The sequence below is a fragment of the Pipra filicauda genome, unplaced genomic scaffold, assembly GCF_003945595.2.
Source record: "Pipra filicauda isolate LSUMZ 115617 unplaced genomic scaffold, ASM394559v2 scaffold331_size1881853_pilon, whole genome shotgun sequence".
Lineage (NCBI taxonomy): Eukaryota > Metazoa > Chordata > Aves > Passeriformes > Pipridae > Pipra > Pipra filicauda.
This window is the reverse complement of record NW_024104456.1, coordinates 465,735-476,451: the sequence shown is the minus strand read 5'-3', so window position 1 is coordinate 476,451 and position 10,717 is coordinate 465,735. Positions and strand designations below refer to the sequence as shown.

Here is a 10,717-nt window from a genome sequence, read left to right as displayed (position 1 = left end):
CAAAGGAAAACAAGTAGCTGCAGGAGCTAAGAGGAACCTTTACAAGCATGAACTTCTGTGTAACTGGCAGGAAAGGATTTGCAGCACGGACAAGCCAGGACTGCAGTGCGAAAGCTCTAGGAAACCAGCTGGACCCAGTTCCACCTAGGGCTTCTGGATGCAACAGAGTTACAAGAAGCGTGTGGAAAAACCTCTGCCTTTCCTGTTGTCTTTGTATTGCTCTGCATTAAAAAGCTTGGGTATGAATAGATGTATTCCCACTTTCTAAGTTAAAGACAGTTGTGTTCAGGGTAATGTTAGCTTTTGAACATATCCATTATGCAAGAAATGCTTCATCAAAGTCCTGGTGGACTCTGATCTAACATTAAGTTACATAAGGTTAAGCATACATGTAAATCCCCAAAAGTATAAAAATGAAAAAAAAAAACCAACACAAATTCCTGTGTGGACTTTTTACGTGTTCAGAGGTATGTGACCTTAGTACTATGTTGTAGACACTGCCTCTCATTTAAAAGAAAGAGGAAGATCCCTCTGAGGGTTTTATGGCAGCATTAACAATAGCTTTAGTACCTGCTGAAGGGTTGTGTTAAGCTGTAAAGGGAAAACTGTTTGAGTAGCACAGTGCCAGCACTGAGCTAGTTCAAGTATCACGGATTTCAACCCATGCAAAAGTTGCTCAGACCAAGTGTATTTATTAGAGAGGCATTTAGACCACCTGTAAAATGTTAGCTGTCGCTATTATGCCTGGACTCAGAGATCTGGTGTATGCCAGCTGCAGGAAATTAGTTCCTCACTAGATTATTTGCAAATAGCACTTGATGCAGCCAAATATCACAAATGTCAGATCTAAAAAACCAGACAGAACAACTACCTTTTCAGTGGGCCTGATTCCCAGTGAAAGCACAGATGCTTCCTTGTTAAATGATTTGGTGCCAGAACATGTTCAGACAAGACAGAATTCTCCAGATAGTCTAACCGGTCTTGCTCTCCAACTGACACTCCAAATCTCTGAATGACACTCCAAAGCTCCGAATTTTCTGCTCCCCGAGACTAGAGCAGCAGTAGGGATAGGAAACTGTTTAAAGAAGCAGCAGCGACAGGGCTGCGCTTCTGGGATGGGGATGAGGATATGCAGCAAGCTGCTGGGCAATTCCACGCTCCCGCCCTTGGCCGCCTTCTTCAGCAAACGTCAGGAAGACGCTGGGAAGCCCCGGCCCGCGCTCGGCGGGATAAGGGCCCCCGGGACAGCCCCTCATGTCCTGCCGCCGGGGGAAGTGAGCGCGGCCGCCAGCTCTCCCGCAGCGGAACTACATTTCCCAGCACCCTTCCCGGCCGGCACCGCCCCTTTCCCGCCGGGCTGGGTGCACGCCCGCGCCGTGCCCGGAGCCGCTCGGCGGCGGCACCTCAGCCGCGGCCGTCTCTCCGCCACCTCAGCCCCGGCAGCCCCGGCCCCGCTCCAAGCCCTCGCCCGCCGCCGCGGCAGCTGCGCGTCGCCCGCTGGCAGCGGGGCCGGAGCGGCGGCGGTGCCCGTACCCGCGCTGTGCCATGGCTGACAGCACAGCACAGCCCCCGCCGGCTCCGGCCGCGGCTCCGGCCGCGAGTCCCGACGCGGGTCCCGGCGCGGCCCCTCCGGCCTCGCCGATGCAGGAGCGGCGGTCGGACGGGTCCCCCGGCACGGAGGGCGCGGGTGCGGCCATGCCGCGGCTGTCGCTGGGCGGCCCGGGCGGGGCGGCGGGGATGTCGCTGCCGCGGCTGGAGAAGCCGATCAAACAGGCCTTCTACAACACTGGGGCGCTGCTGTTCGCGGGGCTGTGCTGCGGCGCCGCCGTCCTGGTGTACTTCATCCTGGAGGCGTTCCTGCGGCCGCTGCTCTGGGCCGTGCTCTGCGGCACCTTCCTGCACCCTTTCAAGACCTCGCTGACCGCGCTGGGGCGGCGCTGGCTCGGCCGCCTGCACCGCTCCCGCACCCCCGTGCTGCTGGCCGCCCTCCTCCTGCCCATCTGCTTCGCCAACTACGGCGTTGAGGCGCTGGGCGAGCAGGTGCTGCGGCGGCGGCGGCTCCTGCTGCTCCTGGGCGCCGGCGGGCCGCTGCTCTACGGGCTGTACTGCCTGGGCAGCTCCCTGGGTGTTCAGGTGCTGCTGGCACAGGCCGCCCGCCTCATCTGCCAGGGGCTCGACTACTTCAGCAGCCAGTGGGTGAGTGAGTGTCGGCGTTCCGCACCCGTGGTTTAGTCGTGCCCCAGTTTGGAGATGCTGTTAAGTCAAAAGTGACTCAGCCCAGTTCTTGGGCAAACATCGAGGCTTGTTGAGCTCTAAGGTGTATATTAAAGTTTTGTGAAATGGCAGCTCAGCTCAGCTCCACAAGTGACCTGGCGGCGGGGAAGGCACCTTAAGGCTTGTCTCTCAGTGTACTGGGTTGTTTGGGGGTTTTCTTTGTTCTTAAAATACTAAACGGTGCAAGCTCAAGTTGGACGTTAAAAAGTAAAACTGTTTAACTGTCAAATGTTACTTACGGTAACAAAGTCTGGGAGACTGCTTTTCGCTGTTCTGTTCAGTAGGTAGACTAGTTAAAACTTCTGGCAGAACTCATTTACACTTTGCTAGTTATAATTGAAAATGCAAAAAATACTACGTATCAGAAGCAAATGGATATGTGAAAGCATTGAAGATCAGTAAGATGAACTCTTCTTAAATAGTGATGTCCAATTGCATGCTCAGATTGCTTGGTATCAAAGACTTTAAAAGCTGCTCTATTCTTTAAAGCAACAAAATACTCCCACCCCCTTGGGTAATAGTTTTTCTGAATGTACTGACAGAGGATATTTTGAACTATTTCTAGTGTGAATAGAATAGGCTGAAGAATGTGCTTTGTCTCTTGAAGGTAGACCCTGGAGGAAGAGATCTTCTTGGCTTTCTGTTTTGAAGTGTTGTCATATGCTGGAAGATGTCAGGGGATGTGTGTTTATGGTCTGTTTTGTCCTCAGAAGTATAATTGAGAGTGAGTAGGTAGAGACACATTCTGTCTTCATAAAGAGGCAAGATACAACTGTGTTTATCTTCAGTTGAGTAGTGGCAGAATCTAAGCGTGGCTTGGTACTGATGGGAAACTGATTTGTTGCCACACAATTTACTTGATAAGTTTAAGATTTTTCTTTGCATTAACCCACCCGCTTTATTTTTTACAAATCGGTGATGTTGCTACACTAACTGACCTGACTAAGTCCAGGCTTTTATTAAAACTTTGTTAATTAAGCCATGCTTACACTGAGTAAATATCAGGGCACTAAAGGAAGCTGCACTGATTTAACCTCATAACTATGATTGTAATGCACTGTGCATGCTCAGTGCAACTTTGTTTCACAGTCTCTGATGCTTTGGTTTTGCACTGGTGTTTCTGATTTAATGCTTGTGTTCATTGAACCGCTGTAAGATTTTAACCGGGCCAAAGACAGTAAGCTCCCAGAACTCTTCCGACTTGAGTTCCTTCGGAAAATTTTGTGTTTGTGTCCAGGTAACTGGCCATAGACTTCCCTAAGCAAACCAGTTGCAGTAGCTTTCTAAGCAAGCTGCTTATGTTTCTTTCTCTTTATGAGAAAGAAACTGTGGACTTTTCTTTGTAAATAACCTCAACTCAGCCTAGCATCATCTATACACTTTGCAGTGTATTCCTATTCCAGTTTTTTTTAATTTTGTGGTTACTTGATTTGCATTATCTCAGAGCTGTAGCAGGATAACTTAATTTTATCCAATTCTGCTGAGGAGCCCTGAGCTGGATCAGTTAATACTATCAGCTTTAACTTCAGTTAAGCATTTTAAAGCCATTTATTTGCCACATTATATTGCAGGATGCTATTTACATGCATATGTTCTGCTTGTTAGTTGCATAGGAATTTCAAATATTATGAGTTGGTTGCTCCATTGTACTGTTCTCTGGGATCTGAATCCTCCACAGTTCCTTCTGTATGCATGATTGTCTTGTTCCTTTCTGGTTCCCTCTGTTGTACTAGAGAAGTGAGTGGATGCCTATCATGGGAATTATGCGTTTTTGGAATACTACTCTGGTGTTCTCTTATGAAAGGTATTTTTATGTTATCTACTAGGCCATGATACAGAGACAGAAATTTTCCTCTGAAGTTCCAGGAAAAAAAACCCCTGTTCTTCAAATGCAGCAATTGCATGTGATAATGACATGGTAAACTATCTTGGCACCAGTATGTTAAAGAGCTTTCTTGTCCTGTCCTCATAGTGTTGACGAGTGAAAGATTTGGAAGTGGCTACTGTCCTATCTGTGGTTCTTAAGTCTCACCTGCAGTTTAGGAATTTGCAATCTTGGGTACCTCCATGATTAGATTGTTTGATAGGTGATTGCAAAACACTGCAGTTGAAGAACAAGATCTTAAGCTAGTTTACAAGCATCTCACTCTCATGGTCTCCTTTTCTTTCCCTTTGTGCCTTACAGTTCCTCCATCAGCTTTGAAGAAGCTTGCTCAAGAAATGTAGTAGTCTGCTAGGCCTTAAATTTAGAGGCTGGTTAAAAATTCCAGATGATTTCCTTGCTCTGACTCTAGCCTTCTCTATGGGTTGTTTGCAGGAGTCTTATGTAGAGGGCCCTACACGAACTTCAGTTACATATAACAGGAAATGGGAATGTTTTACTCTTTCTTTTCTTTCTTGGAAAGGAGTTTGTCCTATAGTGGACTGAATATACCCCTACATGCCTTTATGCTGCAGCAGTTTCAGTGTGGTTACCCTTACAGGTAGCATACCTTCTGAAGACTAACCTGGGATGGCCTTGTTGCCCTAGTTTTGTAGGAAGTATGCCTATGTCCAGCACTGTATCTAAGGTATGGGAGATTCTTCTGCTTTGTGGCAAGAGTTTAAACTCCTTTAGGCTTACATTTTACACTTAGCAAATGACAGCTATTAGTTGTATTTTTTGTTTTGTTTTTAGAAGAGCTCACATACTCATATTTGTTTGGAAAATGGATAGTTAGTAGATTCAAGCAGATGTAAAGAATTATACAGCTGCTCTGTGTGGCCTCTGAAGTTCATCTTAGTAAATTAAATTTGATATAATCATAATGGGCAGAATTCTCTGTAGTGAACTTGATTACAGGGCTGTCAAAATCTTTTTCTGCTGGCCAGCCTTTCTTCCTTGGTTTGTCAGAAGTTATTGGTCAGAGTCAGAACTGTGTACTCCTATGTGTGTGTCAGTGTATTTTTATATCTCTGATTGTACTAGCTACAGCTCGTGTTGTTCTAGGGTTTACATGCAGTTAGAGGACTTAAACAATCTTATCCTTACTACAGTGCTGGGCAAATCTTGTAACACCATTTCCCATGTTATTTCCACACTGGAATATTGTCGAAGTATGTGTTGTCTCTTTTGGCCGATGGACGGACTGTTCCTCATGAAGGAATCTATCAAAGACATCCACCGGGGAAGCCTCCATTTGTGTTGGCACTAGGTGTCAGCAGTCCCTAAGTAGCTCTTCCACACTGATATTTTCAAGCGTACTTCCTGGCAAATGCTTTGAGTCACATGCTCTGAGATGTTTGGCTTCCACAGTTTTACTGTGGAGGCAGAAAAGCATCTATGTCTTGTCAAGTTCGCCTAATGTGGCAGTTTTTCTTCTAGCAAAAGAAAGGGTTTGACCATAGTTTGACCATAATGTGGGAATAGCTACAAATGGGAAAAACACAGTTCTGATTTTTGATGTGCATACAATTTCTATTTTTTGAGTGTTTTGGGTAGCTTTTTTTTTCCTTCTCTTTCTTCTTAAAGCAGGCTTGCAGGTTTCTAAAATTTGCCCAGCATAAAAAAACCCCAAACAACACCTGAAAAAGTTCTTAAGTATTCTTTCCACTGTTTATAATCCTTTATTATTATGGTATCTTGGCTTATAAATCATGCAGACAGGTACTGACTGTAAACACATCTTAACAAAAACACAGGTTTTGGCTCATTTTCACAACCTGGTAGAGATAAACTGAGTAGAGACCACATGTGACCTACTTAAAAACATGATGAGGAGCGGCAGGGAAAGTCTGAGATATTGATAATGTTTCATTTTCTACTGTTGTTTTTCCCTTCCACACCCACCCTCAGTTTTGGAGGAGCATGCAGTGAAGTACCTTTCTTGAAGAGGCTTAGGAGCTTGTTTTGATTTATATGCATGAGCTGTAGCCCCAAACTCTAAGCTGACACTAGCCTAAAGCCTAATGATATATGCTACATAATATTAGTTATTGGTATTTATATGTATTTGAACACAATGATGTTTCTTTTTCTACCACCTCTGAAATAAATGATCATTTTGGAACTGTCCAGCAAAATTTTAACTGTACTCTATGTAATAAAACAAGAAAGTGAAGAAGTTGTGTATGTTGAGGAGCCATCTCTTGCAAAAGTGTCACCATAAAGGTTATCAGAGAGTGGTATCTGTCTGCAGGGAAAGAATTTGATGTACTTCGTAAAACCTCTTTTTGCAAGTGAATCTTGGTAAGCTTCTAAATAGTGTTTTTATTGTGAGTTTCTCATAAGTAACTTTTATATTAAGACAGGAGAAGTGAACTAAGGGAGAAATATTTTCAACATCCATAGCTGCAATCTTCTGGATATCTTATATTTAATATTTTCTTTCTTAAACTCACAGTGTAGGAAACGTTGCAGGACACATTGAAAATACTTTTAACCCATGTGTGCCGGTGTAGATTTTAATGGTCAGTTTGCCCCCCCCCCCCCAGGTTTCAGTTATGGGTTCATACTTTTGTCCCTTCAAAAAAGGGTGATCTCAGTCAACACTATGTTTCTGTTTCCTGTGGTTTAGTAGTCTGTGTGTTTTAATGCCAAACATATTGACATGGGTATATGTCAAAGTTGGGGGTTCTAGAACAAACGGAATGGGTGCACTATTCTAGTCCTTTGGACCTGGGGCAAGAAATAACTTACTTAGAACCTGCTTTAGGTAAATGATGGCTTCCTTAGTGAAGGAAAGAGGTGGTTGGCTTTGCTCTGAGGTGAACAAAAATGATGATGATCAAACATCTTGCATGTTTGATCTGTTTGACAAAGGCTTTCTCCATGCTGAATGAAGGACAGTTACACATTCTTACTCTGCCAGACTCTACACACTGTGGGATATTTCCTCTTGTGTACTAAGGAATATGCAGTATAGCCACCTAAAATTAATTTTCTTTCTGAAAATTGGAGTAAAAATGACATTTTCATAATTCATCACCCCCCTCTTTATTATCTTTTATATTGTTTATAAAATCATTTTCAAATGAACAGAAAGCTGAAGAAAACACTGATTTTTTTGAAGGCAAACACAGTTTGGTTTAATGCTGTGTGTTGCTGCATTTTTCAAGTCCAACAGTATTCTGCTCAGCTTCTGTGGTAGGTTTGTTTTCCTTTGCCAGCCTTCATCACTGCTGAGGAGGAAGATATAGAAATGATGAACTTCTATCATAAAATCACTTCTTTGAACGAGCTTTGTGCTACAGCACAGTTCTAAAAGTTTGAGAAAGCACTGTGTTAATGTGTAGTCAATGTGTTTATAAGGATTTTCTATTTTAAGAAAAACCAATGAAAATCTCTATTTTCAAATAAAAATTTTATTTTAAAATGCTAAAGGGAAGTGATGAGGTAGATAGGGCCTATTTCTTGGTTCAAAATGCTGAAAGAAACTGGAAAATAGAAAGCAATTTAATTAGATCTGTAGTTTCATCAAGCAGTTTTAAATTTAAATCTCAATTAAAAAACAAACAACAAACCAAAACATAAACAAAACCCTAAAAACTTTGCTGTATGATTTTCAACTTGAAAAGAGCAGCCTGGAAAAAAATACCACTTCAAAATGGCCAAGGGAGATTATAGACAACTAGAAAACGAGAGTTGAAACACCTCATTTAGTAGGTCCTGACTTGTTAAAAACTTTTGGAAAGTTGGCAGGGCATATATCAAAAGAAGTAGCTGTTAGTCAATCTTCTCAGTCTTCACTGTTGTGTTTACTGTGGGGTGGTTCATAGAATCATAGAATATCCTGAGTTGGAGGGGGCCCACAAGGATCATTGAAGTACAACTCCAGGCCCTGCATAGGACCACCCCAAAAATCACACCATTTGCCTGAAAAGGCACATGAAGCAGGTAGGAAATGTGTTTGCTGCCATATGTTACGTTGTTGGGGCAACATTCCAAGAAAGACTAAATCATTCCAGCAGCTTTGCTACCAGTGAAGAGCTGTTCTTGCTTATCCCACTTCTGACATATGCTTCAGTTGCCCTGTCATATTTCTGTGAGCCTGTTTTGCTATAACTGAATTACAGATAGTTGTTTTTTTTATGAGCTTAGGGAGCTCGAGCTGGCTGGATGAATGTGAAAAGTGTTGTGCAGAAGAGGTGGGACCGCCCAGCTGGCAGTAAGAGAGAATGAACTGCCGCTTTCGGTAGCAGTGAGCTATTAAATGAGCTCATCTGTTAAACCTCCCTCTTTGAGATAACTTGTTGATAGGAAAGAAAGGGAGGGAACCGTGTAGATAAAGGATTTTACTCTCCAATATAAATCAATATAAATGTTGTCAAAAGTTGAGTTTGAGTTTGTTCTTGAAAACTGATGCCAAGGCCAAACGAGTGGCTCAGATTTTCAAATCTTTCAGCTTGAACAGTAATGGGAAACAGACTTTCAGTAACGTTGGTGATATGGTCATTCTGATGAATCTTAGACTTTTCAAAACTAAAATTTAAAAGAAAAATCACTGAAGCAGATGATTGTGTTTAACATAAAAACTTAATCTTTCTATGGTGTAATTTTGCCTCCAGTTGGCAATTTAAAGAGAACTGAAGCCCTTCCGACTTGTCTAAGGCATCTTTAAATCTGGCCTCTTAAATTTGCCACTTTAACACAGAAATAGATGCCAAAATCCAAGAACTGCAGTCTTACGTCTATTTGTTCAGGGAAGCAGGCGGTTTTACTTCAAAAGCAAAACAACATTTTGTTCAATATGTGAGGGATGCTACAAAATACAAAGGAGATGTGAAAAATGAGGTCTTTACTGTCTGTTCACTCAATTAAGATAACATTTTTTAATAACAATTGTGATTGAGTAGTGATTTAAAATCTCAGAGTACATGGTGAAACAGGCATCTGCAAACTGACTACAGCTTGATAAATCAATAGTTTATGGTAGTTAATGCATTCTGCGAAGTCTGAAATGTATGAATTAGTTACCTGGTTGGCTCTATAATCTTTTAAATCAAATTTATAGACATTTTGGTCTAGCATAGAATTTTATCAATTCCAGTTTCATTACAATAATAGAAGTAGCTTAATTTTAATGAAAGTAGTCAATATCTTCTATTTTTTGTTTCAATTATGTCAGTTCTTGAGAAGGACATATAATAGTAAAGAGGCTATTTATATTCTCATACTCTTGAAGCCAAAACCTTTGGAGACCATCCTGAAAAAGTAGAAAAGGTTATGTAATATGCCTTTAAAGAGTTAAGAAAAAAAAAGTATGCTATTGCCAAGTCAGTATGGGATGAAATCCTAGTCCGTGTCAATTTAGGTTAATTTGCTTTGTCAGTTGCTTTCAACTATGAATTGTTGGAAGTAGGCTACCCTAGTTCCTGTGCAGTGATTCTTGAAGTGTAGGAAAGTGCTTGGCCATCACATCAACCAATAAAGAGTGTCATTGAAATTAAACTTCTGTCACCAGTCGGTTGACTACATAGGCTTTTTTACAGTGCTTCAGGATTGTTATTGTTTGATCTCTGGAACAAGGCAACTTGTTTATTTTAAAGTAAGCTATTACTCTCTATTCAGTAGAAATAAATACTTTTACTTGAGTCATTTGCTAAGCTTTTAGAAATGAGAACTGGTCAATTATTTTAACTTACAACACAAAAGATTGTTGAATACCTAAACCCTGTGATGTTCAGCCACATGCATGGCTAAAAGTGCAATGTGTTTGGCTTTGTTGGCTGTTAAACAGTCTTACTCCCTCTTAGCCTCCTACTTTTGGCTTGGTTTTATTCAGACAGTTTAAATTACTGAACATACTGAGTCTCCCATTTGTAATTTGTCATTAAATTTAAAAACTAAAGAGAAAAATCTGCTTGATGCTGGAAGATTTATCATACAAAGGTGCTATGTAGCTGATGTTAGCAAGTAGGATAGCATCTTCGTGATGAGTTACCTCTTGCAATTACAGCTGTGCTGCAAATACCTTGTGAGTGAATTTGTTACAAACCTATGCTGTTAAAGGAGTGCTGCTGTGCATTTCCAGTAAAAATTTTTGTTTGTTTATGACTTTAGTCTTAATGTCCATGGGTTATATTAGTTTTAAACGTTTGTCTTGAGTCCACACTTGGCCATAAGCTATTTGGAGCTGTGTTGATGAAAAGCTAGAGCTAGATAGCAGTGAAAAAAGTTAGTGATCTGCTTTGCTTAGAAAGATTGGTATGGAAAGGGTATACCTTTGTTCACATATCTTAAGCGGTTTTAAATTACTTTACGTGTGTGATCATTCCCTCTGAAGTTACCAGAGACCATGACTGCTTGTCTGTTTGATTCAGTACAATTAAGATTTCCTCTACACCAGTTAAATAAATGGAAGTAGTTGTACAAACCTGCTTTTCACAGGGACTCTTGCATCTTCAGCATGAGGCAGATAGTGCAAGGTAAAGAGGTGAAAACTCTTTTTGTGTTCTACCTTAT

At 41.8% G+C, this 10,717-nt stretch overlaps 1 protein-coding gene across 2 annotated transcripts in view; it reads left to right on the top strand.

The window, feature by feature from the left end:
* Positions 1-1,338: 1,338 nt before the first annotated feature.
* The window catches only part of TMEM245 (transmembrane protein 245), an 81,413-nt gene continuing 72,034 nt past the window's right edge, over positions 1,339-10,717 (top strand). The window contains exon 1 of one of the 2 annotated variants that reach the window (XM_027715747.2): positions 1,339-2,196. In XM_027715747.2, coding sequence (XP_027571548.1) covers positions 1,546-2,196 — 651 coding nt within the window. In that variant the 5' untranslated portion in view covers positions 1,339-1,545. The remainder of the gene's footprint in view (positions 2,197-10,717) is intronic. The other variant, XM_027715746.2, reaches the window with a different exon arrangement.